At 40.2% G+C, this 19,424-nt stretch overlaps 1 protein-coding gene across 3 annotated transcripts in view; it reads right to left on the bottom strand.

Annotated features, from left to right (window-relative positions):
- The window catches only part of CSMD1 (CUB and Sushi multiple domains 1), a 1,334,105-nt gene that overhangs the window by 760,559 nt on the left and 554,122 nt on the right, over window positions 1-19,424 (bottom strand). The window contains exon 1 of one of the 3 annotated variants that reach the window (XM_077309285.1): window positions 12,309-12,388. The exons of the other annotated variants lie outside the window; for them this stretch is intronic. Coding sequence (XP_077165400.1) covers window positions 12,309-12,351 — 43 coding nt within the window. The 5' untranslated portion in view covers window positions 12,352-12,388. Of the gene's footprint in view, window positions 1-12,308; window positions 12,389-19,424 lie in introns of those variants that run through there. 3 annotated transcript variants of the gene reach the window in all.

Genomic DNA, 19,424 nt, shown 5'->3' with positions numbered 1-19,424 from the left:
CAAGGTGAGTAACTCTAAGTTTGATTAAGTTCTTGTTTTCCTAACCTTTAATGAAGCACTTCCAAAATGGTTCTCAGTAACATTAGAAGAGGTATGAATCCAGACAAACTCTATTAATTTTCTATTTCTGCCTTAGGTGTGCTCCAATAGTAGGCATCTGACTCCAGGATCCTCAGTAGCACAGTGTTAAATATTGCTTCCCTGTGCCCTGGGGAGTGGTCCCCACCTTCTGTCATCTTACTGGAAAACAATGTGAGACCCAGTGGGTTCAGAATTGGGAAGGGAATTTCTGGCACCAAAATCCTCCTCCTGCTTGTCTACTGATCTTTGTCTGCTTGAAGCATAGCCATTTTTCCTCTCTGGTGAAGTATGGGTATGTCTGTTATGCGCTTCCCTGGTTCTGTTCCCACCTGTTCCAGGCCTAATTCATCCTCCCTACTTTCTTCCCAGGAAGGCATGATGGACCTAAAACAGTTCCACAGGGCCTCCAAAAGGGAGCTCTTCCGCCAGGCATTTGGTTGAGGCCGAGCGAAACCAGCAATATCTGCAGGGCCCCTGCTCACTCCCTCCCAGAAATCCATTCATGTGTTCTGCCCCGGGGCCTGTTTGCACTGTTACAGTTTGTTACCTCTGTTAGAGTTATTATTAATGTTATTTTATTGCTGTAGTTATTTACATGTTATGGGGGACCTAAGTTCCATGTACTGTTTTCTATGTTCTATGTAAACCACCCTGAGCTTCAGGGGAGGGCAGTATATAAATACAATAAATTAAATAAAGGAATGGCCACGTATCATTCTTTACAATACCATTCCACACATCCCCCACCTCCCAGCCAGGCTTCCTTCCTAAGGCTCAGATCCATGGCTAGGTCCAACTACTGCAAGAGAGGCCTTACTTGCTGAGGCTGTCATTATGAGCTTTCCCTAGCTCTCCCAGCTGTCAGCAGGCAAGCTGCAGGTTCTTGTTCATAGACTGCTCATCCTTGGGCCGTGGATGTTCTGGACAGGGCCTCCTTCTGCTCTTGGATTGCTTGGCCAAAGCTGGCTGAGTTGGGGGCAGTCTTTAGCTCAGCCTTTCTTAACCCTTTTCTCATTGAAAAACCTCTGAAACATTCTTCAAGCTTTGAGAAATCCCAGAAGTGGAGAGATCATGGTGTTGAGAGCCAGCTTGGTGTCATGATTTCGAGTGTGGAATTCTAATCTGGCGAGCCAGGTTTGTTTCTGGGCTTGCCGCAGCACTGATAAAGCTGTTCTGACAGAGCAGTGATATCAGTGCTCTCTCAGCCTCACCTACATCACAGGGTAACTGCTGCAGGGAAAGGAATGGGAAGGCAAATGTAAGCTTTGACACTCCTTCGGGTAGAGAAAAACGGCCTATAAGAACCAACTCTTCTTCATCTTCTTCAACATGGTTGGGAAGCACAGCTGAGTACATGCCCACCTGGGGCCCCTCCCCTTCCAGGCCCATCAGACATTTTGGGTGGGGAGGGACAGATCAACATGGCCATATCACCTGATAAGTTTAATAAATATTTAAATATATATGAAAAATTAATTCCCACAAATCCAGGAAACCCTTCCATGGCCGTCAAGAAACCACTGCTCTAGTTCCTTGTTATGTATACTATGTTAACAGTTGACCAATACCAGTATATGTTGTCAGTGATACCATTATAGCCTGAATTAAGTAGGAGGTTCAGAAATGGAACCGCCTCAGTGCAGAAGCCATAGCCCGAATACAAGCTGAGCTCAAAACATTTTCTGGAGCTGGACCTGGCTTTTAATGTCCTGGCCTAGTGCCAAGCTACCCAATGCATTGTAGAAAAGTATCGTATTACATCATTACACCATTAACCATGGGGCAGCATCCCCAGTGCAAGGATTCAAAGGAAAGACTTCGTTCACTTAGTTCATAGCATGGTCATGGGAATCCATGGGAATTATATTCTCTGGAGATCCATGTGCATGACACTCACTAAAGATTTCTGTCCAAAGGATTCATGGATGACCCTACTAGGACGCCAGGATACTAGAAACGTCTCCCATGGACACCATACTTTGGACATTGGCAAAACACAACAGATCCAATGGAAGATCTACACTGAATCATCCCTATTGCTAGAATCACTTTTCTTCAAGATATATATTTTATTTTTATCACTAAAACCCCACCTTTCTCCACAGTAAGGAGGCAAAGCAGCTTACATTATTTTCCTCTCCTCCATTTTATTCTCATAACAACACTTTTGAGATAGGTTAGACTAGCCTGTTTCAAACTTTAGACCAAGGAGGAGTCCCTGAAATAAATTCCCAGGCTTCGAGGACCCCAAATAGTGAGGTTGGCCGGCCACAGCTCCCTGTCATATCCCCCAGTGCTATGAGATGACACATGGATGGCATTTTTAATAATTATATAGTTATTTCAATAACATTTGCAGTCTAACTGTTCCAACAATCAAAGGGGGGAAAGTGCCATGAGATAGGAAATGCCTTAATACAACATCTGCACAGAGAACATGCATTTGCTTTACAATACAGTGATTGATTGCACTAGGTAAAGTTGCCCATGGTAAATACGATTGTATAACAAGAGTACATTGTACTTTCTCTACACTGTGCTGTATCCAAGGCCTAAAAAGATGAAACATTCCTATGAGATGCAAACTCACCTGCAATGAGAACACAAGAGAAAATTTAAATGCAAGCCAATTTTAATTTTGGCCTTCGGACAATCTAATTGTATTTCACTATCTCGCCAGTATTGTCTGTGAGCAACCAGAATTTATCTGTCGGAAAATTATATTCTGAAACCATATTTACAAGGTCCAAATATCAGGCCCTGGTGGGATCAGAAATTTAATAGAAGAATTATAAATGTGCATGTTAAACATTTATTCTTAATCAGACATTGCTCCTTTAGTCTGGCAGCTGTCATGGTGACATCTTAACTGTGCCAGAAAGAATGGGCCAGCAGCTCTTTTCAAAGCCAGTATCAGGACTGCCAAACTAACTGGTAGGAAAAAGCAAGTACCGCATATTACAGCCAGCAAAACATACAGCCAGCAAAACCTATCACTTTTACCAACTGCATCTTAGTTAGAATGGAGATTGTTTTGTTTTATTTATTTATTTCATTTTAGCCCGCCCCTCTTGAATGACTCGAGGTAGGTTACATCATACATGAAACCCCAATAAAACCACAACTCCAACAAGATGGCTAAAAACTACACTCTATCCATAGCCAACCCCTATGGGGAGATGTTAGATGAACACCGAAGCGGGGGGGGGGGAGAATCTTAATCCTTGTCTTATTCGAAGAGCTCTGTTTTACAGGCTCTGCAGAACTTTGACAGCTCTGACAGGGCCCTTAGCTCTCCCAGGAGCTCATTCCACCAGGTCGGAGCCAGGACCAAGCATATTTCTCTAGGACCAGGGACCTCTAACAGATTAGGTCCTGCAGAGCAGAGTGCCCTGCAGGGGGGGGGGATAAGGAAACAAGTGGTACCTCACACCTTGAATAAATCTTTGTTGGTCTTAAAGGTGCTACTAGACTCTGATTTTGTTAAAGGTAAAAGGTAAAGGTATCCCCTGTGCAAGCACCAAGTCATGTCTGAGCCTTGGGGTGACGCCCTCTAGCGTTTTCATGGCAGACTCAATACGGGGTGGTTTGCCAGTGCCTTCCCCATATGATTTTGTTATCTACTGCCTAATCCCCAGCAATTCTGTGATGCTTCAGGGACCAGTGGGAGAGACTGGAGAGCAGAACAGACTGGCACATCAGCATGCCTGCATACAGTTTAAATTGAAAATGTCACAGGCACACTGGCACTTTGGCGGCATACTACATCTTGCCCCTATTTGCTCCCAGAGGTTGTAGGATTTGCTGCTTACTTGTGACAGGATATAGCACAACAACCCTACTAATATGATGAGGGGAAGATTTTTTTTTGCTTGGTTGTGTTGTGCTTTAATTAAGGATGTATATGTGTGTGTGCCATTAAATGGTGAATTTCCCTCCGGATGTATTATGAAAAGGCTGAAATCCTAAACAAATCCTAAATAAACCCTTTGAATTCATTTGGACTTAGGAGTCAACAAGATGTTGAGGATTGTGCCACCTATCTCTCCATCTCTCTCCCATTTGACTGCTTGAGAACTCCTCCCCCTTTTTTATTTGCTTCTTAACAGCTTGAAAGGAAGGATTCGCTTGATCTTCCCTGAGGCCAAGTCCTCCAAGACTGGTTGGGTCATGTCTCCACTTGCTCCAGGCAGGGCTATGCAAATTAGTATGCCTTTACTGGGATGAGTCAGGCTGACCCCTGCAGGCATACAAAAGCCAGAAAAGCTCCACAACAGTCAGATTCTGACCAATTTTAATTTGTTTTAATAACCATTATCAATACTACAAGCTGTTTTCTTACAACTCTGCCAGTAACTTGATCATAAGAGCAACATAACAATAACTTTACAGCGGTGGTAATATGTTGGAGGACTTTGCCCAACTGAAGTTGTCTTCAGGTAAGCCACTCCATTCTCCTTCAGTGGGGGAAGTCCCCCGAGGCTAGCTATAGATACCAGCTAAACTCAGGGTGGGTGCAATTACTTGACACTTTTTTTAAAAGGCAGTTTCCTTCTGAACTTGTTTTATAACAGTTCTCCCAAAAATGTCTCCTCTGATCCTTGAGTATTTATCTCTTAATGGCACTCAAAGGTAGAGAAGGAAGACCACTTGGCCATCCTACAAATCTTTTACCATCAGTACTAAAAACAGCAGAGGTAGCTGCTGATCTGGTAGAATGTGCTGTAACTCCTTTTGGTTTCTCCAAACCTTGTGAATCTGTCTGTTTTATGCACATTCTCACGCAACATGCACTTTCTCACAATTTGTATCAGATGTTTATTAGGAGTTAAATCCCTCCCTAAACCCTGAATCCTCTGGCTCCACCCCCAAATCTTCAGGAATTTCCCAACCCAGAGTTGGTTATCCAACATTACTCAAGCTTGAATTCTTATGTTATTTCTGGGGAGGGGTGGGGTGGATTATTATTGTAAGTATTTCCAAAAACTTCTCATATGTAGAAGACAGAGTTCTTTTCTGAATACCAGATCGACACTTTAAATAACCAGGAAGCTCTGTAAGTTTATGAAACAGGACACTGCTACTGTTTAACCAACCAATGCCTAAAGAGGCTATGATTCATTTTATGCCATATTTCTTTCACTCATTCAAAGTTTACTCATTCAAATGTTAAAGTTTTGCTTTCTCCCATCTTTCCAACTTTGTACAGAATATTCAAAATATTTCCATATATATATTAGATCATCTCAGAACAGAAACATACCATCTTCTAGATCTTTTCCACCAAATTATTCTGCAGACCAAGGGAAATTATATTGTCTTAGGTTTTTAAACCTGTGCTCACTCCATTATCTCTTATAATTAAATGAGAGGGGGATCTTGAACTTTCCAGGTTGGGAATGATCAGAATAAGAGCCAATTCTACTGGTGTTGTTAGTTCAGTCCTACTGTTTACAACTTGCATTTTCCAGCAGCATATGGTAAGTCATTTACATGATTTTATACCTTCTTGACAGATAGTCTATATAAATCTAATTCAAGCATGTGATTCAGAGAATAACTGAAAAAAACGTCCATTTTCCACTGCCATCTCCCACAAATACATTCCCTGAAACTTGCCTGAATGTATGTAAACAAGCTAATCAGGCAAAGTGCTCAAAACTACGAATGATCAAATAGATTCCAGTTTAGCCCATAATCTGGTTATGAGGAGGAAGTCAATGTTTTGGCAGCTTTGCTGTTTGTGAGCAGCTCAATTCTACTTTTCCATCATATTCAAGAAAAACAATACAGTTCAGCAAGGAGTATTTTACAAATGTGTGCTTTTAGAAAGCATGAAGGAGGTGTAAAATGGGTAAAAACAGGAATGAAAGTAAGCCAGTAGAGGCTATTACAGGAAGTAAGTAAAATTTAAGTCAGTCCATTAGACATTTTAAAACTGTAGCTTAATGGTTTGTCACAATACCTCTTAAGTGAGAAATAAAGTGAAAGATTCAATTTAAAAATATTAAGGCAAAGAAGAAGGAACATTATATTACTATTTTTAAGTTGTTGGTAGATACACATTTTTATTATGATGGCTTTTGTTATGAGTTACAGCTCAATATTCCCAGCAATGCAATTATTTTTCTTGGTTTATTGAACATACAATCTAATTAAAATATGATAAAGACACAAGTCCCAAGCCATAGATAGGGATGCCAACTGGTAGGTTCATTACAGAGATCTCTACCTTTTACAACTTATCTCCAGACTACAAAAATTATTTTCCGCTGGAGAAAATGGAGGCTTTGGAGAGTAGACTTGATGGCTTTGCATCATGTTGAGGTCCCTCTCCTCCCCAAATCTTGCCTCCCTAACTCCCCTTTCAAATCTCCTGGTGTTTCCCAAAGCAGAGCTGGCAACTCTATTCATAGATAATAGGTACTGTACCTCTCCAGAAGAAACTGGGTTTTAAGTCACTCAGTCTGACCTAACTCATAAGGTTGTAGTGATGGCAAAACTGAAGATAAAGACAATGTTACTTTTTCACCAGTTTGTCCAATTTCTACCATACTGTAGGTTCACTTAACTACGCCACTTGTGTATAAAAAGCACAGATTGGCTTATTTTAATCGGAAAAACAAAAATTGGCAACAAAAATGGGACCTTTAAGACCAACAACGATTTATTCAAGGGATGAGCTTTTGAGTGCCTGCACAAAAGTTCATGCCTTGAATAAAACTTTGTTGGTCTTAAAGGTCCTATTGGACTCAATTTTTGTTGTGCCAATTCAGACAAACCTGGCTACCTGATTGAATTTAATTGGAACAGTGGAGCTCAAGGAAGAGGGGCTCCTACCTCATTCTGACTCACGTTCAGCAGCTGAAATAACCCAGGGATGGTAGGAGTTTCTCGCCCTTAATGTTTGTGAAATTCATAGAGATTTGAAAGCACTTCCCTTCTTCCTATACTCTGGTACACCACAAACTATGATCTATACTTTGAAGTTGCCATTGTCTCCGAGGGACATGCTGTCTGCCATCCGGGGATCAGTTGTAATTCCAGAAAAACTCCCACTGCTCTCTGGAGACTGGCAGTCCCACCGAGGCAGCATTCAGTTTGAAATGGATCAAATAACACATATCTCCATACCCCCCAGGTTGTTTCAGCTGCAAAAAAAGTCACCAGGGGGCAAGCAGGAATCTCAGACACAGTTGAATCAATCTGTGCTTCTTATAAACATTGCCACAGGGACTGACATCTGTAGTCTGACTACAAACCTCTGTTGCACATTAGTGAAATACGTAACATTCAGGTTGACAATTAATGGCTCTTTTTTCAATGGCATTATGATAGCCCACTTTTGTTCCCCACTTTTTATTACCCAAAGGAATATCAATGCAGTTTACAATCACCTACCCTTCCTCTCCCCACAACAAACACCCTGTGAGGTAGGTGGGGCCGAGAGAGCTCTATGACTGGCCCAAGGTCTCCCAGAGGGCTGCATGTGGAGGAGGAGTGGGGAATCAAGCCCAGTTCTCCAGATTAGAGGCTGCAACTCTTAACTACTGTATCATGCTAGCTCTCAGCTAATAGGTGTTAGAATGACCATCATCAGAAGAAGCCATAGCAGGCTGGTAATTCTTAACATGATATATTACCAGACCATTAGCAAAACTTACTGTAAAATATACACAGACTCTGTTCAGTGTTTCAACAACACAACAAATTACCATCCTGATTTCTCACACCATTTTTCAGCTTTGTAGCTCCACTTACTTAGTCATCATTTACAAATGCTTGGGGCTCACTACTAGTTACTACTCCAATAATAAGTGCGAAATTAAGCACTTAAAATAATTAAATATTTGTTACTCCACCTATCTTGCCATATTGTAACTTAATGACCATCACCAGATCTGAATCAGACAGTGTAAAATGTGGATAGCTTTTAACTACACATTAATTTGATGTTGCCCCCGCAATTCTTCAGATCACTGCATTTCCTTTAATTACAAACAGCTATTAAGTACATTAATATAATTTACATGATTTTAAAAATATGTTCTTTTCTTACAAAGAAAATGGCCACTGTGATGCTGTGTGTTGTTCCCTAAGCAACTAATTATCCAGCAATGCCTAAGCTTTGAATTCATACATGCTATCTCTATTAAGAGATTATTCCAATACATGAAGTAACTGTTACAAATCAGACACCATAGGCAGATTTTCATATCATTTGATATCACTTCAAATCCAGAATTTTCAAAAGAAGCATATCATCAGTGAGAGGCATCAATTTATAAGGCATCTAATGATGAGGTATCAGTTGATATTAAGCATGGATAACACATCTTACAGGGACTTTATTTAAAAGAAATCTGAACATTCTAATTCATATATAGTGCCACCCTTAGAACATTTTCCTGGGATTAAACCCCACTAAACATGCTTGAACAGTATTCTAATGAGGATTGCATTCGAAAATATCCTTTGATTCAGAGTGTAGCTGTCAGGTTTTAGGACAGAGTGGCTGGAACTCTATAATGGATTTTTACTAAATTGATTTAAAGCTTCCTACCTATTATATCATTAGCTTGATGATGCTTACCTTTAACTTCCAGAACAAATGGCCATTGTTAGCAACCCAAATAGGGGATCTCTTGAGAGTCTACCCTTACATTCTAAAATCTCAAATATCTGACCTCCCATAGTGAAAACATTTAATATTTCAACATCTGTGTCTCACAGCTGCCAAGTAACCACCATGTGTTTCTAACAGCTGGTATATCTGATTTCCAAATTTTGGAGACAGTGAGAGATGCAGCAGTAGGAGTACTAAGAGCAACATGGTGGAATGGCAGTCACAGTACACAGATTGTGTTACACGCAATTTCTCTACAGAAGTCCAAGATATGCTACCAAGCAGATGGGGCCTAAGTATTCCAAATGAAAAGCAAGCTGGAAACCTTTATGAGGTTAATGTTGATACAGAACTCTGCAAATTTCATAGAGGCTTTGATTACCCACAACAGACATGCGCCTGTTGGTGTGACTGCATGCTCACTCAACATATTTATTGTAGCATTACAGTTAAATTATTGTAATCTGTGCTTGAATAGTAATTACTAATGATTTATTTAGATAACATAAGCAGTTCCAAAGTGGATATAAGTATCAACATAGGCAATACTTTTCTTGACGAAATCTTAGCATAAATTGACTGTCTGCCACCTTATAAGTGCTTTCAGTTCCACACATACACACATTTATCTGTTTGTCTCTCAGACTCATACTTGTCTCACATTTACTGGCATATACAGCACAACATCAGCACTGCATTGTAAGCCTGCAAACAGAGTGCTTGTATCATGATACATAACTGCATGGGTATGAATTTAATTAGGGGGGGGGGGGGGCAGGGACTATACTTCCTTTCACAGTTGTGAAATTGCCAGCAAGTTAAACAGAAAATCAAATAACTTCTTTAAACAAAGCAAAGATTTACTCCAAAAAGGCCATGCTAAAAAAAAACATTACTGGTGCAAGATTTCCTTTGCAAAATAGTGCCTTCTAAGGCAACAATAATTGTAACCATCCTGGATATCGGCCATTTCTCTCTCCACCAAGTCCTTCATGCCCGTTATTTTTGCCATATATTTTGAAATGCTCAGTATCTAATAGGGTGAACTCCAAAGAATGCTCACTAATCATCACAAATATATAAATCAAAACACTAGTGCTGCCAGTGAGATTCCTAAAGCATTACTGCCTTATACTAATGATACAGACAGTTTCAGAAGGTAACCGGGTCTACGGAAGTGCTCGATTTGGGTCCAGTAGTACCTTAGAGACCATTAAGTTTTGAGGGGTATAAGTTTTAGGCAGTCAAAGCTCCCTTTGTCAGATATCCATTTGGCCTAAGCAGTATCATCAGGCTACTATAAAATCAATTCAAAAGCTCTAGTTTGTGCAGAATGCCATGGCTTAGCTGTTATCAGGTGCTAGATGGAACAACTGTAGCCCTTGAATCCTCAAGGCTGGACCCAAAGACTAAGGTAAAGTTAAATCCAATTTATTTAGCTACAACTAAACAGTCTCTATTGGGAAAAACCCTCCAATACATGAATATAATAGGTTTACCAATTGTTCCAGAGTAGAATCCTACTCACAATCCCCTCTGTGGAAGGCCCAGCAGACTCACAAGCATCACAAAGGCCTTCTTGCACCCGCAGGAGCTCTTCTGGTGAACATGCTGAAAAGCAGGAACATTTTTGCTGGAGATGTTTGAAATATCTTCAAGATTGCTTGCAGCAGTCCTCCTGGCACAATGAAATGTTGCAGCTCTGAACTCAGATGCTGGCTTTCCACAGCAGTCAAAGCAGAGCTCAACTGCAAGCAAGTCTTGTCCTGCAGCTCTACCCAGGGAGGATTGTTGAAATCATCCCAAACAGAAGTTTTCCTCAGTTATTCTTGGGACCAAATAAGCCTTTCCCTTCAGACTGTAGAAGTCTTCTCAGCCGGCAAGATCAGCTCTTTTCCTCAATTGCTGTCCCAAAAAGCCTTTCTTTTCTCTTTAGCTGGTGGAGCGGGGCTTTACAACACCCCTTCAGGTTATAGTGACTTTTTCAAAAGTATACCCATGAGCCTTGCTAAACATGCAAATTTACACAAGCTACTTGTCAGCCTGATCTAGCCTGAGGACCTATCTAAGTATCTGCAGTCTGCTAATCTTGCCTAGGCCCAGAATCAGTCCTAGGCCTCAAGCCCTTGTTCTAGTACAGACTTACATATCCATATTACTCCCATTTTACAGTTACTCCACTGGCTGCTCATTAGTTATTAGGCCCAATTTAAGATACTGGCTACCACAAGCAAAGCCTTCCATGGCCTTGGAGTCTCATGTCTGTGAGACCAACTCTCCCTCTATGCACGACAGCTTTGCTCAGCTGAGCAAGGACTTCTGCAAATACCAGCCTGCAAATGGGCAAAATCAACAACTGCCTGTACATGTGCCCCTTCCTTATGGAGTGGATTGCCCTGAGGAAGTCAAGAAGGCTCTCGTTCTTTTGGCTTTCTAAAAAAAATACAAAACCCCTGAATTGTTCAAGAGGACATTTCTAGGCATACCATACAAGTTGCATTGTACTAATTCATTCACAAAGTAACTTGGATAAATTATTACGAACTGTGTTCTATATTCCTGTGTTTAGCTTACTGGAACTAGGATCCTACTATGTAATTTTTGCATCATTTAATGTTCATGCTAACATTATAAACACATGCTTTGCTTCAGGGTTTTTTGGTTTCTTTAAAGTTTCCAGTTGGTTCTGTAAACCTAATCCTTATCCATCCATTAGTCCTCTTAATATTTGTGAAACAGGCCTGGGGGTAGATAGTGTCCTGGCTGTCTGAATAGAGCCAAATTGGCCCTGCACTTACAGCTCCTGCCCACCCTCCCTGGATGCTAACCACTTTGCTCTCAGACACTGCAGAAGCCAGTGTGTGAAACAGAGACACAGAAAGCCCTGCCAAACCTCAAACCAGCCCTGATTACCTGTTATGGTTCCTGCTGCATGAGAGAGAGAGTTGTGCCTGCTGGTGTCCCCTAGGTCCTAGTTCCCATTTCATTCCTGGTTGCAATGGGCTTTCTTGCTAGTTGTATTATATAGTTCATTGAATATCCCATCTCATCAATTGTATAGACTCACTCTGCATAATTGGCTTTGAGTCCAAGTGAGACTAAATAAACAATGAATAAATGAAATTCTATATATCAAGAGCTATAAATATCATTGCCTCATTTCATTTAATTGACTATTCATTGCTTAAGGAAATTCCCAAAATTATCTGCCCCCAAATTTCAACAGAGATCTGGGGGTTCCAAAATGTCTAGGCCTAATTAAGCAACTGGCACTGGAGCCCTACTATAAAACCAAATGATTTCAAAGAATTTCAATGTTTGCACCACAATGTATAATTTTCCTGGTTTCATTTTCATATGTTGTAAGAACTGTCATGCCAGAGCATTTGTTCTTGTCACGGTATTTCCTGTTCTCAAGGAGTTCCTGACTGAACCTCAGGAGTTCCCACAGCAGGAGTATACACATAACACACATGTAGGAATGTTAAGTTAGCAAATATACTAGTTACAAAACAACATTATAAAACAAGCAACTCAACAAAATAATAAAAGCTAGCTTACTACTTAACACTGAAAGATCAGCATTAGGAGGTACACTTACCAAATTGCCCCTGCAGGCCATAATTCAAGCATTCTTTCCACATGGCTGCAGGAGTTCATTGACACGGATCACAGAGAAGCCTACCTTTCTTAAGTCCCCAGGATAGATACAGTTTTTGCCTCACCTGTGTCAGGTGATAACTCTGAACCAATTAGAACCCATCCTTGTTAGAATCCTCAATAAATTGCCATCCCTCTAATCCTCCCCCTCCTACCCTGAGACACCATGTTTCTCAGATAAGTAATTATCCCAGGCAATGCTGTCCTCAATTAGAAACACCTGCAAGATGTAACCAACTTGACACAGCACACATTAACCCTTCAGAGGAGAGAAGGGAGTTGCTTTGCCTGATGAATGTCTTGCTTGTTCCATAATTAGAGAATGTACAGTATGATATATTTTTCAGTTTCTTTATATCATTTTATTCCAGATTTTACATGCATCTGTAAAACAGTGAACAGAGCAGGGAGGGTAAGTAGTCTGGAAGCCATGGTGTGTTGGATTGCACCAAGATGTTTTTGTTGGTTTGTTTTTACAAAATTTGTATGTACTTTTGTGCATGGGTTAAACATTGCTGGGAAAGAATCTTAAATCATATGCATGATCATACCATTTTTATCATATGCTTTTGTTTTAAAAGCAAATTGGTATGAAACTCTTCACAAAATGTGGAAAACATCAACACAAATATGGAGAGTTTGTTCCACCTTACGAGGGAGCCAGTAATTCAGATAAAATGTTATTTCAGAACCCTATAAAACAATTCTATTTATTTTCATTTAATGATGTAATCTGCTATTTTGAACATATTTTCTGTATTAGCTTATCTGAATCAAACCTGAGCTGCAAAGGAGAGTGGTATTAAGGAGACCAGATTTTAACATTAGTAAAGCGGGACACCATTGACTGGGGGAGGGGGGGTTCTTGATTTAAAATTTGGTCTATATGGAGCAACAAAAATTTTCATAGAATGCAAAAATAGTATTGTAATATTTTTTTTTTTTTACTTACAACGTAAGTACAATTTGCCAGGTGCCCCCAGATGTCCCTCCAAAAGTAGGACAATCTGGTCACTTTAGGTGGTATATACATATAATACATATAATAAGTAAGGTATTCATTCTGAAAAAAAAGTGCAAGTTGAATTTTTAGTCTCCCCTCCCTACAAATACATTGAGAAATACATTATTTTTACTCCAATGGCACATCAGGTTCAATACAAACTTTAGGCTCAGGCCTTTTCTTTGATAGCTATGAACTTGAAGACAAAATAAATAAATTGGAAAGAAAGCTAAGTAAGCATTACGGACAGTTAGATAATTATGAAGACGGTATTAACAAGGTAATGAACTAGGTTATGAACACGAACTTCTTTATGATGCATGAACACTTGGTGGGCTGGTTCACAGCTTGTACGCCTGGCACAAACATGGCCACCATTGTTGTTGTTAGGTGCGAAGTCGTGTCCGACCCATCGCAACCCCATGGACAATGATCCTCCAGGCTTACCTGTCCTCTACCATTCCCCGGAGTCCATTTAAGTTTGCACCTACTGCTTCAGTGACTCCATCCAGCCACCTCATTCTCTGTCGTCCCCTTTTTCTTTTGCCCTCAATCGCTCCCAGCATTAGGCTCTTCTCCAGGGAGTCCTTCCTTCTCATGAGATGGCCAAAGTATTTGAGTTTCATCTTCAGGATCTGGCCTTCTAAGGAGCAGTAGAGGTATTACCCCCCCCCCCGGTCAATGGTGTCCTGCTTTACCAGTGTTAAAATCTGGTCACCTTATATTATCAGCATCCTGGAAAACACTAAGTTCAATCTTGTGGCAAAATTCTCATCCCTAGCAGCCTTCTGAAACCTTCAACTAAACATTGACTAAGATTCCAAACAGTAGCAACGTGACAGCAAACAATGCCAGTCCAGATTAATATCTGATCCCTTTCTTTTTCAGCAACTGTTCATCTCAAAGGAACATACCACGAAACACTGGAATAAGCCAGCACTGTTTACAGGATGTACTCTCTTCTATATTTGATGGCCTTCATGCAATGGGATTTTAATCACTGCTAAGCATTTTCCTTAGATTCCTTCCTTTTAGCCAAATGTTGCAGACTGCATTGATTAGACAGTGATAGCTCTTAAATCACTGCTAATGACAAGCATAATTTTAGAAACTGGGGGGAAGAATCATGCTAGGAATTGCAGGTGGTTCTGAAATGCTGTATTAACAATCTTCTTGCCAAATTTCGTGTGGCTAACTGGATTTTTTTTTAAGTAGCATAAGTAATATTGGCTACAAAATACCCGAGGAGAAAGATATTTGATAATAACTTCTTCTCAATAATCTATTCTTTCCTCCAGCCCTAAACAGGGAATAAAAAGAAATAACAAGAAGAAAATTTTAAAAGAGGAGAGAAAAAAGGGCAAGATGACAAAAAATGAGAAGGGGGAAAATATGTGAAAATGTATTTAACATGTATGTACTGTGAAGCTGCAACCAACTTACTCCAGAAAACTCCAGAAAAAGTTTTTTTTTTTTTTTTAAGGCTATTGAGAAGTAAAGTTGGGTTGCTTTCCTCTGAAGTCTTCTTTGGTGGTTCCCCCATCCATGTACTGACCCTGCTTAGCTTCTGAGACCTAATGAGACTGAATTGTACTATACCATTCCACATCTACTGATTCTAGTAATAATAAATAACAACCAGACTAGTGTTCATGAAATTACAGCTTCTTCATCCCCGTTACTAACTCAAGCACTGGTTCATAACATCAACAGAATCCTTTTAATTAATTAATCCCTACCTGGTGGAATCAGCTCCCGGAGGAGCTGCGGGCCCTGTGGGAGCTTTTGGTGTTCTGCAGAGCCTGCAGTAAAGAAAAGGACCAGCTAGGTATGTTCTGCATATCAGAAATATCACAGCCAAAACCTCCTAGTGACATCAACCAGTTGCTTCATATAGATATTAAATAGCTGGGGGGGGGGGGGGACAAGATTGAGCCAGAGAAGGTTGGCTAGCTGGGATTTTCTGAGACTGGAGGTCTGTCCCTATGAATTGCTGTCAGCATTGTAGAAAGCACACTTGAGCAAAGGCCTACAATTGTGAAAAGAATGCTACCCAACACAATCTTCAAAGTGTTAGGTAATAAGCTAAATGTTATTATTTTCTGAGTTGCGTGTTTTAGAGATTTGTGCTATGAGTCTGATTATGTGCATGTACCTGCTCCAGAAACCCACAGAGTTCAGGTTAGAACTCCTGAACAGAGTCTATTCCAATATCCCCTGAATATGGGAACCGCCCACCCACTCAAATGCCTTGCCCAACAATGGAAGATTGGAGATTGGCTGGATGTTTGCCACCATAATGGAACTTAGTTTGTTCATCCCCCCCCCCCCCCCCAGGACAGGTCCAACCACTGCCTCCTTATACATGGGCACTACAGCCTTCTTCCTCAGAGAAGTATTTATCATTCCTCTTACCCACTCAAGTCAGTCCTCCTCAGGCAGTTTTTATCATCAAGAAAGGGAAAAGTCTGAGAACACCTTTCCAAGGATCTTGCACACATCCTTAAGTTTTGCTACCTGAAATATTTCCATATATATTTGTATAAGCAAGTGCCAGATCTACATCAATTGAACATATATTCATGCTAGCCCTGAATCCAGAGCAGACATTGCTTCCCCCTGTCTTGGACTATTATTTTCTACATCAGTGAACCCCACATTTTCATAATTGAGTTTTAAAAGTATTTCCTTTGTTCAATTCTGAATCTACTACCTATCAACTTCACTGAATGTCCTTGAATTCTATTAGCCTGGGAGAGGGAGAAAAAGTTATCATCTTTGTTCACTGTCTCTACCCTCTTTGTAATGTCATAAGTCTCTTTCAAGTCCCTCTCCTTAGTTGTGTATTTTCTAAACTGAAAAGTCCCAGACTCTTTACCTTTTTTTCATAGAAAAGGTGTTCTAACCCCTTGATCTTCATTAACCTCTTCTGTATTTTTTCCACTTTTGCAATGTGTTTTTTGACATGACAACAACTGCATAAAGTATCCCAAAGGAGATTACACAGGAGCAATATAATGGCTGTTTTATTTCAATCAATGCCAAATAATCAACAGCAGATAATTTTCCTTTTTCACTACTGTGACACACAAAATTGACCTTTAATTGATTTCAATGTCATTATGGCGCCAAGGTCTCTTTCTTTCTCACTCTCAGCAAGTTCAGACTCCATTAACTTGTACTTAAAGGTGGGCTTTCTTTTGCACTAGTGCATCATCTTATACTAACCGACCCTGGAGATCATGTGACACATAGTTACCTTCTCACCCAATGTGTGGAGACCCTTCTAGAGCTTTTCACAGTTGGGTTTCCCCCCCCCTCCTGAATAATTTTGTGTCATCTGCACCCTTGGCCACTACACTGGTCAGTCTTCCCCCTTCCTGATAATTTGTTAACAAATTAAATAGCAATGGTTCTAATACTAATTCTCGTGGAATTGAGTTACCATATTTTGAAAAACAAAAAAGAGGAAATATTTCCCAACTGGCTATTTCAAACAATTGATCACTATGACAAAACTCCAATATCCCTACTACTTAAGTTGTGATAATTGCTACTAACTAGGAATGTTCCAACCTTTCCATTTTCATCAGGTTTTTTTAAAGAGTCCCAAGGAGAATAAATACCAAAATGATGAAATCTAGTAACCCCATACTGCATATTTACCTCCATTGAGAGAACTGTCCATTTCTTGGTCTCTGATTCCTTCCAGTCAACCGATTTTTAATCCATACCTGTACTCTTATCCCATGACTGCTTACTCAGGAGTGTTTGGTGAGGTTCTGCATTTACTTGCAAGGAAGATGACTTTGAATATAGTATGCCCCTCCTCCATGTTATACTGAACATGAAGTTATCACTGGATACAACAGTAATTTTTATGTGTATATAAGATAACCCAGTCTTTTCATGGCTAGTCTGGAAAAGAACCCTAGTTGTAAATTTGGATAAATCAGTAAAATGTCAGAAATCCTTTGAAAGGCCAAATATATAGTGTCCGCCATGTTCTCCACATGCCTGCTTGTTCACTTTTTTCAAAGAGCTCTCAACATTTGGTGAGGCAGAACTTTCCTTTTGCAGTGTCTGTGCTGATTTTCTCCCGGAAGACTTTGTTGTTTGTTTTAATTACCCCAATAGGTCTAGAACTTCATCCCTCATCAGTTGAATTTGGCTCAGTTCATCAGACTATCCCTGAAAACAGTTGTGAAATATAAAACAGTACAAATAAATATGCACATTCTTTATTATTCTGCTTATATTAAGAAAAAACAAATAAGGGAAATGTAACACTTTCCTTATTTATATTGTGCTATAAATACTAGCGACAAGTTTATATGTCACTGCAGTACAGTATTTGGCATTAGAGCCACTCCTATACTTTCTATATTATGCAGTGTCTTTTGAATTTCCCTACAGGCATGAGAATTGTTCTTCCATGACTGTCCCTCCTCCCATTTCATTAAATCAAAATCTGCTGCCAGTATTTCAGTTTTAGATCATTTTATAGGGGACCATCATTTTTGAATTTAATGCTTGATGTTTTGTTTGATCTTTTCATGGTCAAGTTAGTAACTCTTCAAAGAATCATCAAGGGTGTATTATTTTCCCCCTTTTTGTAAAGTGCCTTATCAGATTAAAGTCAGAATAGTAATGTATGTTGAATGTAAATGAAGACAAGCTGCACTTTGCAATACAGATGGTGGAAATGTTTGTTTTAGATGTTATGTTTCGAAGAGGCCTTGCCCTGTTCAAAACCACTCCTTTCTTCATTAGCCTTTCTCCATTTTATGACTTATTATGTTTGAGTTCTTAAGCACTCCTGTTCAACCCTTCATAATTAACATATTACCTACTCATGTCATCTTATTTTGAAAAAGTGTTTAAACTTACATAGAAGTAGTTATATTCTTAATGCATTTGTTCTGGTAGCAAACAGTCTTGAGGTCCTGTGTTATGTTCCCATAGCACTGATGCCAATTGCACTTTCTCTCAAGTAAGTGTGCAGACATGCAGCCCTACAAGGTTTCTGTGGAAATGTTGAGCAAACATCTACCAGGAATAATTTAACTAGGGTATATTGCATTAAGGGATATACAGAGCTGTCTTACATGAAACCAGACCATTGGTCCATCAAGTTCACTTTTGTCTACTCAGATTAGCAAGGGGTCTTCCAAGTTCTTAGGCTTATTTCCTGATCCTTTTAACTGGATATGCCAGGAATGGTACCTCAGAGTCTGGGACTGTCTGCATACTGAATAGATTCTCTGTTACTGAACGATGCCTCCACATCATGGTCATAAATAAGAGGAGTTGATCCTTTAATTCATAATATGCAATAGTCAACCTATCCCTGTCAGAGATTGTGGTGAGGATAAAATGGAGGGCAAGAGAATGATACAGGCTATATAAATACAGCTGTGGCAGATAAAAGAAAGGATAGCTGGTGTGGGGGGAAAGAAGCAGGAAAAGAGGATAGTTGTCATGCCCATGCATAAGGAGGCAGTGGTTGGATCTCTCTCGGGGAGAAAAAAAAATGAACAAACTAAGTTCCACTGTGTTGGAAAGAGGACAGAAGGAAGAAATAGTGTAGGAAAGGGGAAATGACACCCCCACCAAAGTCCTTGCAGATTCCCTGAAGTAGCCCAGACCGTGGCACGAGGTGGGGGAAGGGAAGGTGCAGGTGCGGGCACCCCAGCCGGCACACACACACATGCACAGAGCTCTGCACCTGCATGTATGTGCCAGCCGGCGCACCGGCACCCGCGCCACCCTTCTCTCCCCCGTAGCGCTGGCTGCTTCAGGCGCGAACAACTGCTCTGGATGCTGAAGCACCCAACCCCTTTTCCCACTTGTACAAACCATAATCTATTACCAACAGTTCCATCTAAACTAGCATGCTAGTAATCCAGGAGATGAATGCCCCCCCTTTTTTTACAAATGAGAATACATCACTTGTGATTATGTCATCTGAACTGTTTGCCACAGGTTCTCATTTCTATTGATCTCCCCAATAAAAGGAAGGCATAGGATAGCACTGCAAAAACTCACTTCATT

Source organism: Paroedura picta, chromosome 1, assembly GCF_049243985.1.
Source record: "Paroedura picta isolate Pp20150507F chromosome 1, Ppicta_v3.0, whole genome shotgun sequence".
NCBI classification, from domain to species: Eukaryota; Metazoa; Chordata; class Lepidosauria; order Squamata; family Gekkonidae; genus Paroedura; species Paroedura picta.
Note: the sequence above shows the minus strand (reverse complement) of the source record. Positions and strands in the feature narration are given on the sequence as shown.